This window comes from Phaenicophaeus curvirostris, chromosome 5 (genome assembly GCF_032191515.1).
Source record: "Phaenicophaeus curvirostris isolate KB17595 chromosome 5, BPBGC_Pcur_1.0, whole genome shotgun sequence".
NCBI classification, from domain to species: Eukaryota; Metazoa; Chordata; class Aves; order Cuculiformes; family Cuculidae; genus Phaenicophaeus; species Phaenicophaeus curvirostris.
Window position 1 is genome coordinate 68,303,591 of NC_091396.1, and position 25,589 is coordinate 68,329,179.

The 25,589-nt window shown below is 50.9% G+C and overlaps 1 protein-coding gene across 4 annotated transcripts in view; it reads right to left on the minus strand.

Moving 5' to 3' along the window:
* SAMD4A (sterile alpha motif domain containing 4A) overlaps positions 1-24,185 on the minus strand; it is a 124,507-nt gene extending 100,322 nt beyond the window's left edge. Inside the window, exons 1-2 of one of the 4 annotated variants that reach the window (XM_069856819.1) lie at positions 24,044-24,181; positions 21,880-22,464 (exon numbers count right to left, since the gene is read on the minus strand). In XM_069856819.1, coding sequence (XP_069712920.1) covers positions 21,880-22,075 — 196 coding nt within the window. In that variant the 5' untranslated portion in view covers positions 22,076-22,464; positions 24,044-24,181. Of the gene's footprint in view, positions 1-21,879; positions 22,465-24,043 lie in introns of all 4 variants that reach the window. The other 3 variants (XM_069856817.1, XM_069856818.1, XM_069856816.1) reach the window with 3 other exon arrangements.
* Positions 24,186-25,589: the final 1,404 nt, after the last annotated feature.

A 25,589-nucleotide genomic window follows, 5' to 3' on the forward strand; every position in this document is an offset into this window, starting at 1 on the left:
GAAAAGGTTTCTCAGACCCCGGCAGAGGCTGCCCAGGGAGGTGTGTGAGTCCCCATCCCTGGAGGGGTTTAAAAAGACAGGCAGATGGGGTGCTCAGGGATATGACTTAGTAGTGGACAGGTACGGTTAGACTTGATGGTCTCAAAGGTCTTTTCCAACTTAGGGATTCTCTGATCCTACAGAAAACCTCCATCTAAAACGAGGAGAAAGATGTAGAGCAGGAGAAGGAAGCCTGAGCCCAGGCTGGGTGCACAACGACCACCGCACACACGAAGGAGATGATTTAGGACCACGATGTGGGCAGCACTGGCAAGCCGGCCAGCCTCGGAGAGCCCAGTGAGAAGCAGCAGAGATAAGAAAGAAAGGGAAAACCATTGCATACATTCATTCCCCAGTTTTTATGACCTTTTCCCAACTGTTAAAAAAACACAGACTCTCAGCACTGAAAAACCCCTAGCAAATTTAGCAAAACTTGTCAACAGTTTTTGTCTTACAGCTCAGGCTCATGTGCTCTCCTTGCTAAAAGGTGCATTTTTAGAAACATTCCTTTGCAAGAACTGGTGGTGGTGGTGAGCCTCTTGTTTTCCTTTCTAGTGCTAAGCACCCTGGGAAACTAAAAAAAGGCCTTTCTTATGCTTACATACACAGAGAGGCGTGCCATCATGTGTCTGAGCTAGATGTTAAATTCCCCGAACACCATCTAGAATCACTGAATCATTAAGGTTGGAAAAGACCTCTAAGATCAAGTCTAACCATCAACATAATACCAACGTGGCTACTAAACCATGTCCTGAAGCGTCACAGCTACATGCTTTTTGAATGTCTCCAGGGATGGAGATTCCACCCCTGCCCCGGGCAGCCTCTGTCAGTGCTTCATCACTCTTTTAGTAAAGACATTTTTCCTAATAGCCAACCTAAACCTCCCCTCATGCAACATTTCCTCTCATCCCATCACCTACAACACTGGCCTGGCTCCTCGATCACCACAGACTGAAGATTGATATAACGGTGCCTCCAGTACCTGACAGGGATACAAGAAACCTGGGGAAGGACCTTATACAAAGGCTCATAGTGATAGGAAGAGGGACTGGAGAGGGGCAGATTTAGATTAGATATAAGGAGGAATTTCCTCACGATGAGAGTGGTGAGACACTGGAATGGGTTGCCCAGAGCAGTGGTGGCTGCCCCATCCCTGGAGGGGTTCAAGGCCAGGTTGGATGGGGCTTGGAGCCCCTGATCCAGTGGGAGGTGTCCCTGCCCATGCCAGGGGTGGGACTGGATGGGCTTTAAGTTCCCTTCCAACTACTTTATGATTCTAAAAGACACTGCAATGATAAAGGGAAGCCTTATGTTCAAGCACTGGTTAGTCGTGCAAGATTAGAAATTAGCTCAATATCCAATTCTTATATAAAGGCTTTAAAAGGACAGAATTCCTCCTTAACATAAAAGCAATGATCTGATAGTTATTCGTTATTGAATTACTCATTCAGATTTCAAAGCAGCAGAAGTACAAAGCTTGTCGTCTTCTGCATCATCAAGTACTCCAGGGGATGGCACGGGCAAGGGCTTAAGCATCGCATGCAGGACTGCAAATACATCCCATAGGTTTTGTCCTTAGAACCCACTCCTGCAGGGCCCTGAGCTGCCCTGCTGAATGCAATGTCAAAGATTAACTGACCGATCGATACGGCACATCCCTAGGGCATTAGAAGGTCGGTTATGGAAAATACGGGCTGCTTGTTGGAAGGAAGCAGGAGAAATAAAATAAGGACAAAGGGGAAATGGTTTTAAGCTGAAAGAACGGAGATTTAGATGAGATCTTAGGAAGAAATGTTTTGCTGTGAGGGTGTGGGGAGGCCATGGCTCAGGCTGCCCAGAGCAGGGGTGGCTGCCCCATCCCTGGAGGGGTTCAAGGCCAGGTTGGATGGGGCTTGGAGCCCCTGATCCGGTGGGAGGTGTCCCTGCCCATGGCAGGGGTGGGACTGGATGGGCTTGGAGGTCCCTTCCAACCCAAACCATTCTGTGATTCACTAACTCCAGCTTGGCTGAATGGTGTTTGTGATCCAACCCTCTCAGAAGACAGGATGAAATATAAAAACCCTTAAGGAGCAAGCCTGGCAAACAGAGCAAATTTAAATGTTTAACACCTGTGTGCATGCAAGACGCACTTGCACACAAGCGGAACACCGAAGGATGCCACCAAACCTACCAGACACCCCAAGACCTGTCCAAGGCTCCTACAACAGATGCACATGACATTTCTGTGTCTCCCTGCACCAAGATGTCAATAAACAGAGACCCACATTCAACCACTCGTGTTAAAACTAGTGCCATCACCAGACATGAAGGAGGGGATGGAGATGGACACTTTCGCACGCCCAAGGTTGGTTGAGCTGTCCCCTGAAATAGCTCCTTCCCAACCTCCTCCTGCCAAGCCCAGCTTCGGTTTCAGGCTGCAGTTGTTCCTTCCCGAATGCCTCCTCATTAAATAGCCTCCTTCCTCTTTCCCGGGGGAGGACTCGCCCCACGGGATGACAGTAGGAGAAAGCTAAAATAGACTTTCACTAAGATTAACAACCCACTAACAGCCGTATTACAGTGAAATGCAACCACCTGGAGAATTCATACATTGACTGAAGCTTATAAATACACCGAATATTTAATTTCTCCAGTGTCTTCCCCAAAAGAAGAAAGGTGGGAGCACTCACAAAATAAGGAATATGCCACTCAGGCTGAAAAAAGCTGTGCAGGCCATAAATCATCCCCCCAAGCGTCTATCTTGATGCTTGACCTTTTGTGTGCAGCATCAAGGCAGGCTTGAATCAGCAACAATACAGAAAAAGGAAGGAACTAAGGATATTCTTGGCATTTACTACCCAACACACGAAACCTACAGCTAGTAAAGCAAATAAATCCAAGATGCATGAAGCAAAAATGAAGGCAGGTGCTTCGGAACCCTAAATGAGCGATGTTGCACGTATCCAAAGTCTTTCCAAGTAGTTTATAGAGAGGTGGCTGTCGCAGTCTGGTCATCAACAGGGAGGCTGCAAGCCAGGGGGTAAGATTAAGTGCTGAGCAACACTGCAAAGCAGCCATAAATACTCAGGGCACCTGAACTGGGTAAGTTGGACTTGAAGATCTTAGAGATCTTTTAACCTTAATGATTCTCCCAAGTAACAAGTGATAGGATGAAAGGAAATGGCCTCAAGTTGTGCCAGAGAAGGTTTAGATTCAATATTAGGAGAAATTTCTTTACCAAAAGAGTGGTGAAGCTCTGGCAGAGGCTGCCCAGGGCAGTGGTGGAGTCTCCATCCCTGGAGGCGTTCAAAAAAACCCATTCAGATGTGGCACTTCAGGATATGGTTTAGTAGGCATGCTGGTATTGTGTTGATGGTTGGACTAAATGATCTTAGAGGTTTTTTTCCAACCTTAATGATTCTATCATAGAACCCCCTAGTTGGAAAAGACCTTTGGGATCATCAAGCCCAACCGTACCTGTCCACTACTAAATCATAACCCCAAGCACCTCATCTACCTGTCTTTTAAACACCTCCAGGGATGGGGACTGAACCACCTGCCTGGGCAGCTTCTGCCGCTGCCTGAGAACCCTTTCAGTGAAGAAGTTCTTGATGTCCAATGTGAACCTGCCCTGGTGCAGCTTGAGGCCATTCCCTCTCACCTGGGTGAAGAGCGATTCAAAGTGAGAAAGAAAAGTGACCTGGATATCAGGGTTAACCTTGGAACGCCCAGTCCCCCCTCCCTCTCCATCAGAAGTAACCATCACAGCTACTTGCTGCAGACAGGGAGTTATTTATTAAGCAGAGCTACAAGCATCAATTTGTGCTCAAGTCATGATTTACCACTGAAAAAATCCATCTTAGGAAAATCAGGGCACTTGTTGCACAGTCAGATACAGTTCTCTTCAAAAGTGGTGCCGTTATCTGGTTTCAACACACTGTTCCTTCATACAGTCCGCTGTGGTGGGACATGATATCATGGAATCATAGAATCACCACCAGGTTGGAAAAGACCCACCGGATCATTGAGTCCAACCATTCCTATCAAACACTAACCCATGTCCCTCAGCACCTCGTCCACCCGTCCCTTAAACCCCTCCAGGGAAGGGGACTCAACCCCCTCCCTGGGCAGCCTCTGCCAGGGACCAACGACCCTTTCCGTGAACTATTTTTTCCTAACGTCCAGCCTAAACCTCCAAAGTGAAGCCATCCTCAGCAACGTGAAGGCATCGCATCTTTAAAATAGGCATCTTGGGTAAGAAAGCAAGCACAGAGCAGGAAAAGCAGTTGGCGATATGAAAAAAAAAAGGGAAAAAAACCCCACTTCCTTGACAGGATTTATTTTTAAATGCTGGTTGCTCGAGCCTGCTCGGGGAATCAGTATGGCAGGAGTAGCTCCTGTGCAAGAGGATGAATGGTGACTCAGCAGGTAAAAGCTGTCAGAAACGTGTCCAAAATTGGAAGGACTGAAAAAAAAAAAAAAATCCAAAGGGAAAACTATAAATACCTCGAGCAGCTTTGCTTTGTGCACCGGCTGGATGCCTGTCGCTGCAGAAGGTGCTCTGCAAAGCAAGCAGGGGAACCCCATCCTGCACGTGGTGCCTCCTCCAGAAGTAGGAGCCACCGATGTCGGCAGGACCCCCGACATCCTCGTGCCACGAGAAGCTGCTTTGGGCTCCAAGTCTGCCCCACAGGCAGAGTGGGAGGGGATCCCATCACCACTGGATTCCAGCTATGGGGCAGAAAAGGCTCTGGACCCCCAAGGCACATCCCTCTCCAGCTCACGCAGCGCTCGGGGAAGGACAAGAACAAGGCTTTTAATGCATTTTCATATAAAATACCTCTTTTTGCACCAGCTCTTCACTTTTTTTCTCTCCTTAAATTCAAGTGAAAAAGCCCAGGCAACACGAAAGGCTGGATAAACACTCCTCCTTTCCCCACCAGAAATTACAAAAATGCCTTTAAATTTGTTTTGGCAAGAAAGAATGTTTTTTATGAAAGAGCTTCATTGAAAAGTCACAATTTGGAATGTACTCATCTGTTCTGCAGGGGTTTTTATTTTAAAATTTTAATTACCACCTTAACAGTATTTTGACATAGTTTCTGGTCTGTTGGATTGTACTGCGTGTTACAAAGGCCAAACACACCTTTTGGAAGCACCATATTATTGTACAGTGGGGTTTGTGCTGCCGAGTCCCCCGTCGGTAATTTAAATATAATAAATTAATCCCACTTGGAGAAAACACTGCCATTTATAACCCAGCAATTAAGAACAGATTTAATTTTAGATATTGCTGCATTCTTCACCTTATTGAGTTATTCAGCACCGACAGCAGATCTATCAGTATATGCCCAAATCAGACCCAGGCCACTTTCTCACATCTTAAATTAACTTTTCCTCTCTTTTCATCCTTAGGGGTCCGTAACGAGACCAGTGCTGTTTAATATTTTCACTGATGGTACAGACAGCAAGATCAAGGGCACCCTCAGCAAGTTTGCCGATTACAGCAAGCTGAGTGGGGCAGCTGTCACGCCAGAAGGATGTGATGTCAGCCAGAGGGACCTGGAGAAGTTGGAGAATTGGGACTATGTCAACCCGATGAGGTTCAACAAGGCCAAGTGCAAGGTCCTACGCCTGGGTCAGGGCAATCCATGGCTTCAATGGAGGCTGGGGGGCAACGTGGTTGAGGGCAGCTCTGAGGAGAACAACTTTGGATGCTGGTTGAACGAGAAGCTCAGCATAATGATCCGGTGGGTCTCTTCCAACCTGGTTATTCTATGGTTCTATGATTCTATAAGCTGCCAATGTGCATTCGCAACCCAGAAAGCCACTGTGTCCTGGGCTACATATGAAGAAGCACGGCCAGCAGGGTGAGGGAGGGGATTCTGCCCCTCTATGGTGAGACCTCGTCTGGAGTCCTGTGTCCAGTTCTGGAATCCTCACCATAAGGATATGGAACTGTTGGAACAGGTCCTGAGGAGGAGAGTTGTGGATGCTCCCTCTCTGGAGGCGCTCAAGGCCAGGTTGGATGGGGCTTGGAAAAACCTGACCCAGGATAAGGTGTCCCCGCCCACGTCAGGGGGGTTGGAACTGGATGATCTTTAAGATCCCTTCCAACTCAAACCATTCTATGATTCCATGATCTCTGTCGTCACTAACACTGCTCTCCTCTCTGCTGGCAGCTGCAACGTGCAGGCTTTGCTGCAAAAAAAGAGCACAAACATGGAGCACACTGGGATTTCTCCCACACCAGCCCACGCTGGACCAGCCAGGGCCCTTAAGGAGTTAACAACAAAAAGAAACTCTCAAGGGAGCCAGGCAGAGCTGACTGTATTTGCAAACCAGGGCGTGCAGACATTTTAAGGGAGATAAAAGCCAGCCAGGGCAGGGCTGGAGGGATGCCTGCAGCCCCATCTCCCTCCCTGAGGCCGGGCAGTGGCATAGAAGGTCAGAGAGAAAGAAAGGAAAATGCTTTTCATTTGGCAGCAGGAAGGTGATGTCCAGGGAGGTCTGGTGCTGCTGGCAGGGCTCCACCTGGCACCAAGGGGGACGGGAGGGTGCTGGTTGCATCCTGCGCAAAGGAGAATCAGAGCGGTCCAGGCACTTGCACCCCAGCAGTGATGGGGCATCCCCGGGGCTCCCCGACAGCCCCAACTGGGGAAAAGTCAGTGGGAATGGGAGATGTCATAGAATCACCAGGTTGGAAGAGACCCACTGGATGATCAAGTCCAACCATTCCTATCAAACACTAAACCATGTCCCTTAGCACCTCGTCCATCTGTGCCTTAAACACCTCCAGGGAAGATGAAATGTCCTCACTGCATCCCCTTGGGAACAAACAGCACGCTTGCTGTGATCACCAGCAACCTCTACATTGTCCCTCTGGGCAAGGAAAGGGAAGGTAAATAGGAGCAAGGGCATGGGAGCTCCCCGACAACGCCCAGGGATCACCAGGCTCCCAGCCACCTCCGGCAACAGGAGACCTCAATGTACAGGAAAAAAAGGGAAACACAGGGGTTGTGGCAGCACTCCAGGCTTTGAAAGCAAAATGAACACATGCAGTAAGGGACAAGTTGTGAAACGGTTCTCTAGTGATGGCAGCAGAGGACCCCAAGCATCACCTGGAATACTAAGGTGACACGCTGACAGCTCTCTGCCATTAACACCATCCCCACGAGCAGCGCCACAGCTGGGACAGGTTGCAGGATCCCCAAAGATGAGGTGACTAAAGCAAGATGTGCCTTGGCCACAGGCACAACGCAGGGCTGGCTGCAGGAAAAGTGGGATGACGCTTTGGGCTTCTTGTTGTGCAGGAGACCAGCACACCAAGAGCTGTGTGAAAATAGCCAGGGGCAGCTTTTGCCATGATGAAGCTAATATTCACGAAATCATAGAGTATCTTGGGTTGGAAGGGACCCTAAAGCCCATCCAGTTGCAACACCTCCCACTGAATCAGGCTGCACAAGGTCCCATCCAACCTGGCCTTGAACACCTCCAGAGATGGGGCAGCCACAACTTCCCTGGGCAACCTGTTCCAGTGCCTCACCACTCTCATATTGAAGAAATTCCTTCACAAAAACTCTTAATGGTACAACAAGAGGATTTGCAAACTAGCAAGGCCCCCAGAAGCCCAGAGCCTGGCTGGGACAGAGCAGTGAAGCTCATGCAGCAGCACCAGACCAACCCCCAGACAGCAGGAGAAAAGCTCTCATCATCCTTGGGATCCTGCCAAAGGGAAACCCAGACAAACCAAGTGGTGAGGACTCAAAAGACAGCACCCTCGAAGGGGTTTGTCAGCCGCAGATGAAGGATGCAAAGACACCTTCACCACGTCTTGACGTCCTGCCATGAGTCATCGAGTCAGCAGCACACATGAAAGCAAGCCAAATTAAATTAAACCTCAGCTTTTATGGGGTTCCCCTCCTCCTCGCTCAAAAGAGGAGGAAAAAAAAGAAATCTCAGGCACATATTTTTATTTACTCAGAGTCCAACAGTCTCATTTCCTGCTACGTCCCTCTCAAAGGCATGAGTGCAGTTCCACTAATTGTAAGTCTATTGAGAAAGGCGCTACCCTCTGCTTTCAGACTGGAATTAGTTACGCTCGGTCTGACCTTGCATTATTTTTAAGCGCCGCAACATTAAAAGAAAATTAGAGCAAGTTGTTAAATCCTTTAAAAGGTAAAGCAACACTATTGCTCCAGGTTCACACACACAAAAAACCCCAACAAACCAAAACCAAGCTCTTAAATCATGCCTACTGCTTTAATGTGGTCGGATTTACTCTTATATCTTAAATTAATTCATTTCTCATTTACTTAAACAATTACGCTAGCTTTAATGAGTTCTCCCTGTGAAAAATGCAACTACAAAGGAGCAGATTTGCTTGTGTTACAGAGCTTTGCACACCTAGAAAGGAAATCCTAAAGCATCCCGTGTTTCTTAATAGTGAGATTACCAGTTTTTAATCCTCTCTGCCAGAGGCATTTTTAATCTCTTTGCTTATAATAAAGCAAATTAATATAATTGTATGGGTAAACTGAACCAAAAATATGCACATTAGATTAAAAATCACCCCTCAGTTATGTTTCGCGGAGCTGGAAAGTGGTGAAGCTGTGGGCAGGATCTGGCTCTGCAGACACTGGAAGCAAAGAAGCTGCTGGATGGTGAGTGAGGAGCTTCATCATTCCTCAACCACTGCTCGGGGGCTCCGGTTTTGCCTCCTGATCTCCTGTGAGGGACCATTCCGGGTCACAGATGGGCAATACACCCTTACGCTCGTGGCAGAGCAACCTCACTGCGTCTACTGAACCATGTCCCCAAGTGCCACGTCTACGCGCTTTTTGAACCCCTCCAGGGTTGGAGGCTCCACCACTGCCCCAGGCAGCCTCTGCCAGGGCTTCACAACTCTCTCGAAAACAGAAAACAACCAAACATCAATGCTAACATCCAGTTTGGCTTGAGGAGGGATTTAAAGACTCAGGCTTCAAAGAACTCCGGCTTCTTCGTTCCTTAATCCCACATCACGCTTCCCCACTACCAACCAGTATCGACTTCCAACAATGCGAAAGCATCTGCCCACATTTTTGCAATTATTTCAGACCCAGCAAAGCTCACCCTCCCCTTTCTGTAGGGTTAATCTAAAGAACAGTTGCCAAAATGCTGAGAACACAGCAGAACAATAGCTCCTCTGATGAAATTCCTCCACTTCATAGAGAGAAACCAGTATCCTCCAGCTGCTGTGGCTTCTCCAGAGAGATCTCCGAGTGTTTACCCGCTCCCATGAAAAAAATAAATAAATTACAAACCGAAAGATTTGAGTGCAAAAATTTTAATGCAATCTAACCACAGAAGTTTTATTAATACAACATTTGCTTTATGTGAAATATAAACCCAGGGCACCAATGGAAGGAGGGCAATGCCGGCCACCTGTCCCGGGGATAGAGCCTCGCTATATTTACTAGTACAGAGACCACTTTTAGCAGCTCCATCCCTTTAAATACTCAGTCTCAGTGGAATCTGTGATCAGTCATTTATAAAAGCCGGGGAGCCGAGCCGGGCAGCTGAATTACAGCAGCTATTATCCACGTATGCCTGAATACAAGCAGACACCTTTATTTATAAAGGCTCTCTGGCTGACCGAGATTTGACATCTGCTACAAAAAGCATTCAGCATCCAACTGACTGCTTCAGAATAATGTGATGAAAGGTTAGCGAGTGGAGTCCGAGAAGACACCTTTACTCAGCGTTAAGAGCGATCACTAAAAGAACCGATGCCACTGCCATGTCTCTTTTAACCAAGCAGGTCTAAGTAACTGATTTTCTAAACAAACACACCGAGTTGCACACCTTTGCCTCTTCTGCTGCTATATTTTCAAATGGATTTTATTTTCCTAGTCCTAATTCTAAGACATTCGAAGTATTTTTTGTTTTATCAGGCCCAACCCTTCACCTTTCAGATCTCCTGGGCTGCTTTGTGCTTATTGACCTGCAAGCCACGAGCGTGGACACACGAGCCCATGACACGCAGGGAAGCCAAGCGCAAAGGGACAGGGAGGGAGAAGAAAAGCTGGTGGCGAAAAAAAACACTTGCTCACAGTCAGGTTTCTTTAGCTCCAACAACCTCAGTGGCAAACCCTGATAACAGAAGGTAACCAAGTCCCCAGGACACGTGTGAATTCTGCTTTAATCTGACAGCAACCCCAGGAGCATGTGTGAACACAACAAGCAGGGCTCACCTGAGCAAAGGAAGCCTTTAGGTACGTGTACGTCCACATTAGGCTTCTAACTCTGTCAGAAACCCCCAAAACAGGAGCTGGCACCTCCACTGAAGTGCAGAGATGGGAGCCAGTTCCTCACAGTAAGAGCAGGGAAGAGCCTTCCTTGTCTGCCTACTCACTTCTTAAGCCAGGACCACTAAGAGCATCCTGCTTTCCACAAGCATCCTTGCTGCTCCCAGCACCTTCTCCTCTTGCACCCATTCCCACCCCACAGGACTCGGCAGCACAGGACTGAGCCCCAGGACAGCTCTCCAGCTAAAATTCATGGAATCATAGAATAGTTCGGGTTGGAAGGGACCTTAAAGATCATCCAGTTCCAACCTCCTGCCATGGGCAGGGACACCTCCCACTAGACCAGGCTGCCCAAGCCTCATCCAACCTGGCCTTGAACACCTCCAGGGATGGGGCAGCCACAGCTTCACTGGGAAACCTGTTCCAATGTCTCACCACTCTCACCGTGAAGAAATTCTTCCTTGTGTCTAGTCCAAATCTGCCCCTCTCCAGTTTATCCCCATTTCTCCTCGTCCTATCATGGAACCATAGAATCATAGAATAACCAGGTTGGAAGAGACCCACTGGATCATCGAGTCCAACCATTCCTATCAAACACTAACCCATGTCCCTCAGCACCTCGTCCACCCGTCCCTTAAACCCCTCCAGGGAAGGTGACTCAACCCCCTCCCTGGGCAGCCTCTGCCAGTGCCCAATGACCCTTTCTGTGAAGAATTTTTTCCTAATGTCCAGCCTAAATCTCCCCTGGCGGAGCTTGAGGCCATTCCCTCTTGTCCTGTCCCCCGTCCCCACAAGTCTTTGTGAACAGTCCCTCCCCAGCTTTCTTGGATTCCCTTCAGGTACTGGAAGGTCGCTATAAGATCTCCTCGGAGCCTTCTCCTCCCCAGGCTGAACAGATTCCCTACAGATGATGAAAATCTAGGGGCAGACAGTAACAGGAGCAGCCAAGTGACTTTGTGCAGCCCTCGCAGCACCAACCTGAAGCTCCAGAGAGGTTTCCCAGATCCCCCCACGAGGGGTGGTCAGCTGGGATCCTCAATGGGCTGCCCTTAAGATCCCAGTACAAGTGTCCGTAAAGAGCTGTGAGCTACCCCTGCGTTGCCAAGGAAGTTGTTATGGTTACTGAAGGGGTTGTTGGGGCTTTTTTCCCTCCTCTTCAAAAAAGAACTCTTATCAGTTCAACATGATACCACAAGTCAATAACAATTCTTATCTTAAAAGGTCACCCAGGTAGTTATAAGTCAGCATTTCATCTACGTCCACGTTATCTGGAGGGAAACAGCCTAGAGACTTTGTATTTTTTTTTTACATAATCCACTTCTTTGGAACTGTACGATTTTAAAAATACCTACCCAGAATCAAGCTGACCCCGCGGGCAATCTGAGCACACAGGGGAACACACAGAGAAAAGGTAGAAAAATCACATTGATGTTCTCTGCGTGAGAAACAAGAGGAATATCCCAACAGGAAAACTATGAAAACCAAAGAAATGCACGAACACAAACCACAGCTGCTGCAGAAACACGATGTTCTGCTTGCAAATGTCACAGCAGCCAAGTTTCTCCACAACAAAAGTTGTGGAGGAAAAAAAAAGCCCACCTCTCTCTCCCGATTTTCTTCCTTCTGCACTTCCCATCGCAGACAAGGGACAGAGAGAGGGGGACAACGATGAAAAACCAAGGACAAGAAGAACCCATCTGTGATGTTCACAGTTTTTTCTTCTTTGAAAACACCAAAACAAGAAAAAAGAAAAAAGTGGTGGCATGGAAAGTGAGTTTTAAAATAGTTCAAGCTAAACCCGGTTTTATCCACCCACTCGATTTCTTCCAACAACAATGAAAACCCCAAACACAACACAAACCCATTCCCCACCAGGCAAGGAGGAGAACTAACTGGTTAAAAGTTAGGCAGGTTTGTGGTTTGTCTGAAATAAGTTTTACCAAAGGAAAAAAAGAAATCTGGAATGAATTACTGGCGAGGATCAGTAACAGAAGAGAATTTTTTTAAAGCGCCCCGTGCTTCCATTCCAGGGCGGCCTCGCTCAAGAGCAAAGAGCAGAGCAAAGCTGCAGATGACACCCGCAATATTAACGTTACTTTAAGTAAAATAACATCCTCGGGCACGATAGCTCAGCACGCTGGGCCATGTCCAGCTCCTGCAAATGTCAGGGGAGGCTCTTCGGGGCTGCGGCAGGGGCTGGCTCAGCCCTGGGTGTGTAGCCATCACTCCATCCAGCCGTATCTTCCATAATGGAAAGCCCCATGCTCACAATAGAAAAGGACAATGAGTTTGTCCGAGCGTGGTGGCACGCACAGGAGAAAGTCTTCTTCGAACTCACTGGTTGTTTTTCTACGATACAAGAAAGCTTTTGCTCTACAGCTCAACCGCTGCAAATGCCTGGAAATGGCTGCGAAGGGCAGCAACCAGAATGAATAGAATCATGAAATCATAAAGGTTGGAAAAGACCTCTAAGATCAAGCCCAACCATCAGCACAACACGACTGTGCCTATTAAACCATGACCCAAACGCCACATTTACAAGCTTCCTGAATACCTCTATGGATGGAGATCTCACTACTGCTCTGGGCAGCTTCTGCCAGTGCTTCACAACTCTTTCTCTTCTTTAGGAAAGAAATTTTTCTTAATATCCAACCTAAACCTCCCCTGCACACGTTGAGGCCATTTTCCTTCTAACTTGGGAGAAGAGACCAGCATCCATCTCGCTACAACCTCCTTTCAGGGAGCTACAGAGAGCTCCTTCTCTTTTTTTCCTCTCTTTCTTGAGAAAGGTATTTCATAGAACCATAGAGTGATTTGGTTGGAAAATACCTTTGAGATCATTGAGTCAAAACATCCCTATCCACTACTAAGCCAGATCCCTCAGCACCTCGTCTGCCTGTTTCTTAAACCCCTCCAGGGATGGGGACTCCCCCACTTCCCTGGGCAGCCTCTGACAGGGCCTGAGAACCCTCTCCCTCATTAAATTTTTCCTGATGTCCAATCTGAACTTGCCCTGGTGCAACTTGAGGTCATTTCCTCTCATCCCATCAGGGGCCGCTTGGGAGAAGAAACCAACACTCACCTCTCTACAATCTCCTCTCAAGAAGCTGCAGAGAGCGACGAAGTCTCCCTTCAGCCTCCTCTTCTCCAGACTAAACAGCCCCAGGTCCCTCAGTTGCCTCTCAGAACCCTTGTTCTCCAGCCCCTTCTCCAGCACTGTTCCCTTCTCCAGATGTGCTCCAGCCCTTCAAGGTCTGAACCCAGGACTCGAGCACTGAGTACAGGGACAGAATCCCTTCCCTGGACCTGCTGGCCACGCTGTTTCTGATCCAAGCCAAGATGCCACTGGCCTTCTTGGCCACCTGGGCCACTGCTGGCTCATGTTCAGTCGCTGTCACCCAGCACCTCCAGGTCCTCCTCTGCCAGGCATCTTTCCAGCTACTCTTCCCCAAGTCTGGAGCTGCACGGGGTTGTTCTGACCCAAGTGCAGGACCTGACACTTGGCAAACAGCAACAAAGCTCTCTGTTACCGTCCCAGGCTCAGCTCAGAGGTCAGAAATCCTCAGACTTCATCAGTGAGCAGGCAGAGCCTTGGCTTACCCTGCACAGGAGCCCCGAGCCCAGTCAGCCCTAGAGGAGGTGCTGCCCCACACAGCCACTCACCAAGCCCGGTCAGAAACACAAGTTCCAGCTCAGACACCTTCACCAGAACCTACAAGACAACCAACCACGGAGACACCACAAATAAAGCCGCAAGCTTCGAACCCAGCATCAGATGGGTTATCTGCACTGATAAAGCCTTTCCTTGCATCTGCTCACACCTCAGACAGGTTTGCCTCCTGCGTGGAAAGCCAACTCCTGCCAGGCATGGAGCACATCAGGGTTCTGCCTCTGAAGCTGGTCCCTGAGTTGTTTTCTAGAGCAGACTGAATCACACGACCTTCACACGGTGGGTGAGGCAAGATCATCCCAAGCCCTCTGCTCCAGGAGAGGAAATTCCCCTCCTCCCAATGCAGAAACACAACCCATAAACCCCTTCCAAAAATAAACAAACGAAAAAAAAGCCAGCATCATGTTCTCCAACAGAGAAACAATTCCTCTGTTCTGATGAGACCCTGCCCATCCACTCAGTGCATCTGCTGCGGAAGAGGAAGCTGCACACAGGTGGAAAGTTGGGAACGGATCTGCTCAATCCAACCTCATCTGCAATTCCTGGGGCCAAGATGGAAAGCCACCGGTGTGGCTGTTTGCCATTGCTGAACTCGTGCTCAGTGGTGACCTCTGCATATCCCCGGGTCTCCTTCTCAGGACCAGAGCACTGCAGTCATGCAAGATGTGGGCTGATCAGGTGGGAACCCCAAAATACAGACCAGCAGCCGCTGTTGTACACCAGCTTTTTTGGTGGATCCAGCCCTTGAGGAGCTGTTGGTAACACAAGGGGTGCCCTTTCTTCAAACAGTTATCTGCAGTAATATTAGACACAAGCACCAAGCTGGAGAGCTAAAGCACTGACGAATGCATCTTAAAATAAAGTAAGCGTTCACGCTAATTACTATTTCGGTTACTCACAGTGATTACAAACATAACTCCCAGCTTGGAAAAAAAATTGCTTTCATGGTCCACAAATTAAATTCTAATGGTATTTTCTGATGGGAGATGAGAAGAAGGGCCAGGGCTTGAGAAACTGCTGGAAGATGGGAATTTGCACCGTGAACCTCCTGGTCCACAGATACTTTCACCAACTGCTCCAGGGAAACTTTAGCTGTTTTAAAAGCCAGTGGCCCAAACGTAAGCGTGTAAAATACAAATGGCAAGATGGACACACGGCTCCGTCCAGACGCTGAGGTCTGACACACCAAAGGATGTCACCACGCAGATGATCATCCACCAGCAACAGCCCCGGTACGAGCAGAGCACTTTCTCCCGTTCATCCGTTTAATCTCATTTGGAGATAAGCGTATTTGCAGACGAGGTTATTTTAATTGATGGCTCGGTGGGTGGTTCCTGTTTAGCTCCTGATCAAACGCTATCCTTGACCGCTCCAACCAATCTGCATCCCGACTGCCGTGCCCCGAGCAGTCCCTCCCTCCCACATACAACCTCCCTGGTGGGGAGAACTTCATCTCAACCACATTTCCAAGCGCAAAACACAAGACGTCTGCACGGAAGGGTAGCGTTTGGATAGAAATCAAGGCACAACAAGCTGGTCCAGGCAGAAATCTCAGGCTCAGGTCTGCAACGAGGCATGAAACGCTTCTCTGCATCTTCTACTCACACTTCAACGGAGGGACTTTTCCCAACTGCAGCGAGCGGGGGAATTAACCCTGACACATCAGGCCTCTCATCAAGGTGTGCACAAGACAAAATGGTAAAAGGACACTGCGGAGTGTGGAAAAGACTCTTTGGGAGAGAGAAGCCCACCTGTGGGTGGATCTGCTTGCACCAGCATGATGCTCTGGGCAGCAAACAGCACTGTTCTCAGTTAACTTTTTCCTACCCACCCCCCTAACCTGTTTTAAGCATTTCCCCCAGCAAGCTCTGCCACCTGAACAACCCAGACTTCATCAGCTCTGCCCCGTGGAGCAAACCTCACCATTTGTACTGCTGGTGCTTTGGAATGAGCCACGGGGAGCTTCTCCCTTCTTCTCCGACTATAAGGGACACGTGCCAGGAATCACAGAATCGCCAGGTTGGAAGGACGAGGGATGGTGTTTTTAAGCAAACAGGAGAATCAAGGAATCATGGAATGGTTTGGGTTGGAAGGAGCCTTAAAGATCATCCAGTTCCAGCCTATGGCAAGGACACCTCCCACTGGATCAGGGGCTCCAAGCCCCATCCAACCTGGCCTTGAACCCCTCCAGGGATGGGGCTGCCATGACTTCCCTGGACAACCAGGGCCAGGGCCCCCTCACCCTCAGCGTGAAGAATTTCTTCCTAATCTCTCATCTCAATCTCCCCTCTTTCAGCTTAAAACTGTTCCTCCTCATCCTTTCCCTACACTCTCCAATAAAGAAAACACAGAAGGGTTAAGCACAAGCATGAAGTGCCTGCACAAAGCTACTCTGAAAAGTGTCTTTAAAAAAATCTTTGCATTTCAAGAGCTACAGGCACGCAGCTTTGCTCAAACGCCCTGGCCAACATCGCTCTGTGCCTCTGTACCCCTCCCTTTTCTATTCTCTAAGAAATCCCAGCACAGATAGCTTTTACCCTCAAGTTTGCCAACAAAACCTGGGCTAGAAGCACGGCAGCAGCTCAAGCAACAGCCCGCAGGTTACAAGAAGCCAGTGCCCGGCTTCTCAGCAGATCTCCCCATCTCAGAGTCCCAGCTCACGGTGTTTTAACAAGCAGAACCAGGAAAGCTGCTCACACCTAACCCCAGGCAGAGACAAGCGAGCAAAGGGAGCACACAACGCAAACATCCAGCATTGCACTTAAAACATCCCCCTGCTCCCACTGAGCATGGGGTTCAGCTCCTTGCCCTGTCCTCCTCCTGCTCAGCCCCTCTGCCCCTGCCACAGGACAGCCCAGCAACATCCTCCTGCAACCCAAGGGCACTTAAACTAAAGCTCAGCTTTGCAATGGAGCAGTAAGCCATGAAAAATAAAAACACAACAGAAAACCATCTTCAAACCGGGCACCGGGATGACTCTCATCAGTGAGGGTCACTAGGAGTAAACTGCAAAATTCACATAGCAGAGGGAGAGCAGGTTCCCGATGAGCTGGGAGACTGCGGCTGTGGTGGCAGCAACAGCTGTAGGGTTGGAGCCACAGGATCTAAGGATATAAGAGACATGGTCTGCAGGAACATGTAATACCTTTTAATAGACCGGCTGGTTCAGCTGGGGGAAAAAAAACCCACCCACAGCCACACAAACCCTCTTTTGAGCTGCTGCACCTTCATGCTTGGCCATTTTTTCCAGCTGCATCACTCAGTCTAATTAAAGACATCGCTCCCTGCAACCCCTGTCTCTTCCTCTGGCCAGCACTTCCCAGGATGAGAAATCTGGGTCATTTTGATGCTCTCTTTGGAATACTTGACAGCCTGTCGAAATGAAATAAAGATTTTGGCCTTAACATGTGAAGCAGTTCATGTCCTGCACACAGAGCAGAGAAAGCTGTTCATCCTTCAAAAGCAAGAGTTTCAACTCGTTACTCTGCTCCCAGAAGTCCAGATGGGTGTTCAGATGCCTGAAGGACCCACAGGAGTCTCTGTCCATCTCCATCAGAAACTGCAGGAGGAAGGAAATCACGGCAGCTCCAAAGCCGGGGCTGGTGGGACGGGATGTGGGATTAGTCTGGAAGTCCCAAGGAAAATTCCAGTCACGCCTCTGGCTGTCAGAGAGGGGACGCCTGAGCAGGTGGGAGCAGAACCGCATCCTGCGCTCAATATCAAAAGCCTCCAGACTGGGTTTTGTGGATACAGCAGGTCCCACCTCCTCACTGGCTCCATACCCCATAGAGCAGCTACACTTAGCACCTCTTGGTGTCTCTGCCCCAGCCACAGGAGAACCATGGGTCCTGCTCCCACCACAGGCCACATCATGCTCCTGCCTGACCTTTACCAGCGGCTTGGAGGAGGTCGCCACGTCCTGACAGCTCTGAGCAGCTGGGACTGAAGCCGCTCAGCAAGGCCAAGCTGGAAGGAAGGAAGGAAGTTATAGCAGGCTTTTAAATAGCACTGTAATACCTGAAATTTCTGTTTCTGTGCACGGATAACATGGTTTTCATATTCTTCTCCATGCACGGCAGGCCAAGCCATTCATCCTCAAACCACCTTCCGTGGTCGCTTCTCACTTCTACTTCACTTTTATATTCAAGCAATCATAGAATCGCGTGAGTTGGAAGGGACCTCAAAGCCCATCCAGTTCCAACCCTCCTGCCATGGGACACCTCCCACTGGATCAAGGGCTCCAAGCCCCATCAGCTTTGTAGCCCTAATGAGCGAGGCTTCATCACTTCAAAAAAATATCCTTTTGCTTTGAAAAGAACTACATAAAACTCCTTCAAAATAAATATATTTGTTCTTCCATGTCAGTTAAAAAGAGTTCTTTTTCTTCTTGAGGTTTTCCCCCTCATCTGCCACACAGCAGATTGCTCATTTGGAGTCTACCAGGCAAGAAACAACCTGGACACCTTTGTAAAGAGGAGTTTTCCTCCCTGCCTGGTCCACACAGTTGAAGGCTCATGAGCCCAGCTCCACCAGCCAGTGAAGAGGTCACGCTCCAGTCTCCCTTTGGGCCCACTCTTGATCTCGGTTGTCGGTGATGATCTTCCTAGGAATGGTACCCACCCACCAAGGAACACAGCAGGGCTGCCACCTCCTTCTAGGGGCCCCGAACTAGTGATAACGCTCAAGTTTCCCCACCTCCCCAACGGGGTTAGGGCAAGGAATGGGTCCTGCGTGTATGAAACAACTCAGTTCTCATGAGGACCCAACACTTAAGTCCATTTGGACACTTGCTCCAGCACACGGCTTTCAGATCAGCACTGCTTAGGTCACAGTGACATCCCTCACCAGATGGAGGATCTCAACCGTGCTCCACAGAAGGTGACCACAGCACCTCTTACAGCCAGCTCCTACACCCGCTTTGAACCATAGAATTATACAATCACCAGGTTGGAAAAGACCCACCAGGTCATCGAGTCCAACCATTCCCATGAATAACTAACCCACGTCCCTCAGTGCCTCATCCACCCATCCCTTAAACCCCTCCAGGGAAGGGGACTCAACCCCCTCCCTGGGCAGCCTCTGACAGGGACCAATCACCCTTTCTGTGAAAATTTTTTCCTAATGGTCAGCCCAAACCTCCCCTGGTGGAGCTTGAGGCCATTCCCTCTTGTCGTGTCCCCTGTCCCTTGGGAGAAGAGCCCAGCTCCCTCCTCTCCACAACCTCCTTTCAGGGAGTTGGAGAGAGCAATGAGGTCTCCCCTCAGCCTCCTCTTCTCCAGGCTAAACACCCCCAGCTCTCTCAGCTGTTCCTCATAAGGCCTGTTCTCCAGCCCCCTCACCAGCTTTGTTGCTCTTCTCTGGACTCGCTCCAGAGCCTCAACATCCTTCCTGTGGTGAGGTGCACATCCCCGTCACAGCGCAGTCCCTTGCACCCCAAAACCATCACCATGTCCCCGACATCAACGGGGGATGCTGGAGAGGCACCTGCAAGGCAATAAACATCAGGAAAACATACTGGGAGCCAGCTCAGCCCCCAACCCAGGAGGGAATAGAGCCCAAATGAGTTACAGAAACAGGATTCAATCCGTAAAGAGCAATGCAAGGTGAGATAACAACGCTGCTTTGCAGAGGAACCGGCTGCGATTCTATTGCCAGGCAAGTGACAAACGTCACCCTGCAAAATGGGCGCCGAATAAGAGCGATTTAAAACACACAGTTTGGTTTACAAATGCTGGGGTCTAAAAGCTATTTTCTAACAACTGTTGATTGCAAACCTCAGCTACTCCTCCCTCAACCACAACAAGATGATCCGGCTCGGAAAAAGCACGTCCAGCTCCATGAGATGCAGGGATGTGTCCAACCCACGGGAAAGCCATGTGGAAGGGTGTTTGGATGACGAAAAAAAAGAGGAACTCGACAGATCCTAGTTTTGCTATCAGTGTTACAACTGCCCCGGAGGAACAGGCGATTTTTGGCAGGAACACTAGGGAAAGCACAGGCAGCTCCACAAACGCACTGAGGGGCAGGCAGGAGGCTGGATGCCAAGCTTTGCTCACAGAAGAAATCCTGGTGCCAAGCAAGGTCAATGGGATTACAGGGGCAAGTAGGGATTGCTCGCACGAGTAGAGATGGGAAGGGTCCAAGCCCCGGTTTCCAACCTTGGCTTACAGTGAGCAAATGCCACCGCACAGATTTCGAAGCTAGGAAGACTTCAAAATGCTGTTTTCCTTCATAATTTGCCTTCAGGAGGTAAACCACCCCTTGCTAATCACTCCATGAGCCACGGAGACATGGCTACCACCAGGAACACGATTTGAATGAAAAATTAAAATATATCTTAGTCCCACTGATTTGCAGTGGGAATTGCAACAACCCTGCGCTCAGGCCAGGATGGGAGGCTGCACGTTTCTCCCAGAGCAGCTGAGTTGAGAGAGCACGTTCCCTCCCTGGCCCCCACCGGGGCCTCCCCACCCAAAGGGATGGGGTTCAGCCCTTCAGCTGTTTATAAAACCAGCAGCATCGCGCCGAGACACACTCGGCAGCATTCCTCCCTCTCATTCCTGCGAGCTATATAAGGGAACGGCCAATTCCAGCTTCGCTCCCCCCAATCCCATCGCGCCGGAGCAGCTCCAGGCTCGGTTTCCTGCAGAAGGACTTAAATCCGTCCTGGGTCGGACACGGCGTTGCGCTGGACCTTGTCATCAAATGGCAGCGGAGGCAGCTGCCAAATCCTGCCGGCTCGCTGCTCTAATAGGGAACAGCTGGAGAAGGACCCTGCATTCCTCCCGCTCCGGCAACACTGGGGGCTCTGTTCGGGATCCGGACGCCGCCAGCCCGCAAGATTTCCACCGAGCCCAAAACGCAGCTCCCCGGCACCGCTTCCACACGCCCCTGAAAGCGAGAGCTCCTGGGTTCCCCCAGGGTTTTAAACAAAAGGGAAGAGTTTGCTTTGCTTTCTGTTTTTGGAAGGGTTGGGAAAACCAAACTACGCAACTCATAGACAGATTGTTGCCTTTCCTCCTCAGACTCCGTATTTCAGGAACTCTGCTTCAAGCCACTCGCATCCCTCTGCGTAGCCACACACGCACGCTTTGGAAAAATCCACGTTTAACGCATACACCCCCCTAAATTAACATATTAACACAGCGTAATCCACCCATTGCTGGGGCCGTTTTCATCCTGCTCCAACTCCGTTTACTTCTGCGGAGTTGAGCAACTCGGAATGGTGCATAAATAAAAGCAAAAAAAAAAAAAAATTCACTTTTTTTTTTTGCAGCCACGCACGTTTTCTGTAACACAAACCAGTCGGCTCGTATTTTCTTAGAGCTCCACTGAAACACAACGGGGTATTCAGAGCCGCAGGAAAAAAAAATGCGTCCAAACAGGATTTGAATGATGAAATAGGAATTGCCACATTTGGAACAGAAAAAAAATAAAATAAAATAGGATAACCCGGCCGCCCAGACCTTTGGAAAATAACAGTTTGTCTAAGGTAGCGACGGGCTGCGTATTGCAGAAAGCAAAGCAAGCCACGTTGCCCAAAAGAAGCCTAGAAAATCCAGACTCTACGTGACCTGACTTACTTATTTCACAGGAAACTGCATGGAAGGAGGAAGGATGGGGATGGAAGGGAGGGTTGTGGGGGGAGAGGAAAGAAAACCACCAATCATTCAAGCTACTGGAGTTACACCACGCCATAGAGCGGAGTAGTTGGCTGTGAAAAATCAAACTGAAATTAACCATCACCCACTTGAAAAATGAAATATAAGAAGCCGTGAACGCGACGCAGCGCAGGAGCCCCGGCTCCCCAATCTCCTTCTGCTCTCAGGTGGATTGTTTTTGCCATTTAACTGCATTAGAGCATCGCTCAAGGAGGGTTGCAGCAAAGAAAAACCTGCTTACCAGGGTTGTTGGCTTCTCCTTCGAGGATGTGGAGCTCGGTGCAATCGGCCAGGGAGTGCTCCAGGCAGAGCTGGAGAAAGCGAGCTTGGGTCCGGCTGACGCGTTTGAGCAAGGAGAGCAACGCAACAGTCTGCTCGCACTCGTTCCAGCCCTTGAACCAACCGGCCAAGACGCCGACCTGGTCTCGAAACATCATGGTGAGCCGGCGGCCGGAGGAGACAACTCTGCGGGGGGAGAAAATAAATAACCGGGAAAGCCTCCCCGCCCCGACTCCGCTTCCTCCCCTACGGCTGGGATCAGGATTCAAAAATAATAATAATAAAAATTAAAAAAAAAAAACAACAACACAACAACAACAAAAAAAAATCTCCTGGGCGATAAAAAGGGTGGGTTTTGCTTCGGACGCAGCTTGCAGCCTGGGTTGGGTTTTGCTCCCTCTCTTCTGGCTTCCGTGCGGTGCTGGATTCCCTGATGGAGACACGGGAGGAGGAAAAGTGGGGGCGGCCCAAAAAAAAAGCCCAAACCAGGAAAACCCCAGCGCTGGGGCTGCCCCCAACAAAGCTGCAGCGGGCGGGGGGCTCAAACCTGCAAGAGAGAGGGGGTGTCAAACGGGTGGGAGGGAGGGAAGGAGGAAGAGGAGGGGAGGAAGGCACCACAGGCCCCCTGCCTCCCCAAATGAGGACATCTCTGACACCCTGCATGCTGGGAGCAACCCCCCCCAAGCCAGGATTGGGGAGGTGGAGGAAGAACCCCCTCCCACTACACCCAGTATGGGGTGGGAGCACTCCTCCAGGGCTCCCAGTACCCCCCCCCGAGGGCATCAGAACCTCAGTAGTGGGGGGGAGCAAGGAACCTCCACAACGTATCCAACACTCCAGGGGAGGGAGAGAAAGAATTCCCTTCCCACAGCACCCAGGCAAGCGGGGAAGTCCCCCGTCAGCATATCCAGCACCCCTGGGGGAGGGGGACAGGGTGAATAAGACAAATTGAGCCCCCCTCCAATCACCCAGCAGTCCCAAGGGGCGCTATAAGCACCTCCAGCAAGCCCCCCAAAACCTCCAGAGCTGCTTGGGGGGCAATAAGTGATCCCTAATGCACCCAGCACCCCACCCCCAGCACCTCCACTTAGGGGGGGAATAAGCAACCCCCCATGCACCCAGCATCCAATCCATGCACCCAGCACCCTCATTTAGAGGGGGACAAGCAACCCCCCATGCACTCAGTACCCTAAAGGGGGGGGGGGGGGGAATAAGCAGCCACCCCCTTCCCCATACAGCCAGCACCCCCATTTAGAGGGGCAATAAACAACCCTCCCATGCAGCCAGCACCCTCATTCAGGGGGGGAATAAGCAACCCCCCATGCATCCTGCACCCCCATCTAGGGGGGATCAAGCAACTCCAATTTAGGGAGGGAATAAGCAAGCCCCCATGCGTCCAGCACCCAACCTATGCACCTAGCACCCCAGCTTGGGGGGGAATAAGCACTTCCAGCTCCCTCCATGCACCCAGCACCCCAGTTTAGGGCGGGGAATAAGCTCTTCCAGCTCCCTCCATGCACCCAGCACCCCAGTTAAGGGGCGGAATAAGCACTTCCAGCTCCCTCCATGCACCCAGCACCCCAGTTAAGGGGGGGAATAAGCACTTCCAGCTCCCTCCATGCACTCAGCACCCCAGTTTAGGGGGGGAATAAGCACTTCCAGCTCCCTCCATGCACCCAGCACCCCAGTTTAGGGGGGGAATAAGCACTTCCAGCTCCCTCCATGCACCCAGCACCCCAGTTTAGGGGGGGAATAAGCACTTCCAGCTCCCTCCATGCACCCAGCACCCCAGTTTAGGGGGGGAATAAGCACTTCCAGCTCCCTCCATGCACCCAGCACCCTATTTAGAGTGGGAATAAGCAACCCCACACGCATCCAACGCCCCAATTCGGGGTGTGGGGGGTAAACAAACAGCCTCCCCAATCCATGCACCCAGCACCTCAATTTAGGGGGGGACAAGCACTCAATTTGGGGGGGGGGGGGGGGGGGAGGGAGAATTAGCACTTCCAGCCCCCCCCACGCACTCAGCCCCCTGTTTAGGGGGCTACACTCATCCAATCCCCCCTGGTCAGCAAACCCCACCTAAAATTGGGGGTGTCCCCCCCCCCTCCCCAGACCCCACTCACCTCACTCACAGCGGCCCCGGGTGGGAAGGGGGACGGCGGCGGCGCGGGGGCGGGGGGGGAGGCAAGGGGGGGCCTCGCCATGGCGGGGAAGGAGAGGGAGGGGAGGGGGGGAACGAAACAGAGGAGGGGGAGAAGAAGGAGAAAGAGGAGAAGAAGAAGAAAAAGGGGGGAAAGGGAGGAGGGAGAAGGAAGGGGGGGGAAACGTGGGGCGCGAGCGCGGCGCGAGACTGAGCCCAGCGGCGCGCCGGGCCCCCGCGCCCCACATGCCGCTCATTTGCATAGCGGTGACGTCATGGGGGCGGGGCCAGGGGAGGGCGGGAAACCGCGGGGCTCGCCGGGGGGGGGGGGGGGGGGGAACGCAGCGGGGTGAGAGAAGGGGGTTTGGGGAGGGGGGGGGGCTCCGTTGTAGGAATAGGGGAGTGGAGCCGCCTCGATACGCGGCTGGAAGGGCTTCTTGACCCCCTCTTTGGGTGCTGGGGGCATGGGGGCGGTGCTTGACCCCCCTAAATAGTGGACTGGGGTCATGGCGGGGGTAGGGGGGGGCTGGAAGTGCTTGTCCCCCTCTAAATGGGGGTGCTGGGTGCTTTGGGGTTATTTATCCCCCTCCTAAATGGGGGTGCTGGGTGCATGGGGGATGCTGGAAGTGCTTGTCGCCCCTCTAAATGGGGGTGCTGGATGCTTTGGGGTTATTTATTCCCCTCTAAATGGGGGTGCTGGGTGCATGGGGGATGCTGGAAGTGCTTGTCACCCTCTATATGGGGGTGCTGGGTGCTTTGGAGTTATTTATTCCCCTCCAAAATGGGGGTTCTGGGTGCATGGGGGATGCTGGAAGTGCTTGTCACCCTCTATATGGGGGTGCTGGGTGCTTTGGAGTTATTTATTCCCCTCCAAAATGGGGGTTCTGGGTGCATGGGGGATGCTGGAAGTGATCGTGCACCCCTAAATTGGGTGCTGGATGCTTTGGGGTTATTTATTCCCGTCTAAATGGGGGTGCCAGGTGCATGGGAGGTGCTGGAAGTGCTTGTTCCCCCCTAAATGGGAGTGCTGGGAGCATGGGGGATGCTGGAAGTGCTTGTCCCCCTCTAAATGGGGATGCTGGGTGCATGGGGGATGCTGGAAGTGCTTGTCCCCCCTCTAAATGGGGATGCTGGGTGCATGGGGGGTGCTGGAAGTTCTTGTCCCCCTTCTAAATGGGGGTGGTGGGTGCATGGGGAGGTGCTGGAAGTGCTTGTCCCCCCTCTAAATGGGGGTGCTGGGTGCATAGGAGGTGCTGGAAGTGCCTGTCCCCTCTCTAAATGGGGGTGCTGGGTGCATAGGGGATGCTGGAAGTGCTTGTCCCCCCTCTAAATGGGGGTGCTGGGTGCATGGGGGGTGCTGGAAGTTCTTGTCCCCCTTCTAAATGGAGGTGGTGGGTGCATGGGGAGGTGCTGGAAGTTCTTGTCCCCCTTCTAAATGGAGGTGGTGGGTGCATGGGGAGGTGCTGGAAGTGCTTGTCCCCTCTCTAAATGGGGGTGCTGGGTGCATGGGGGATGCTGGAAGTGCTTGT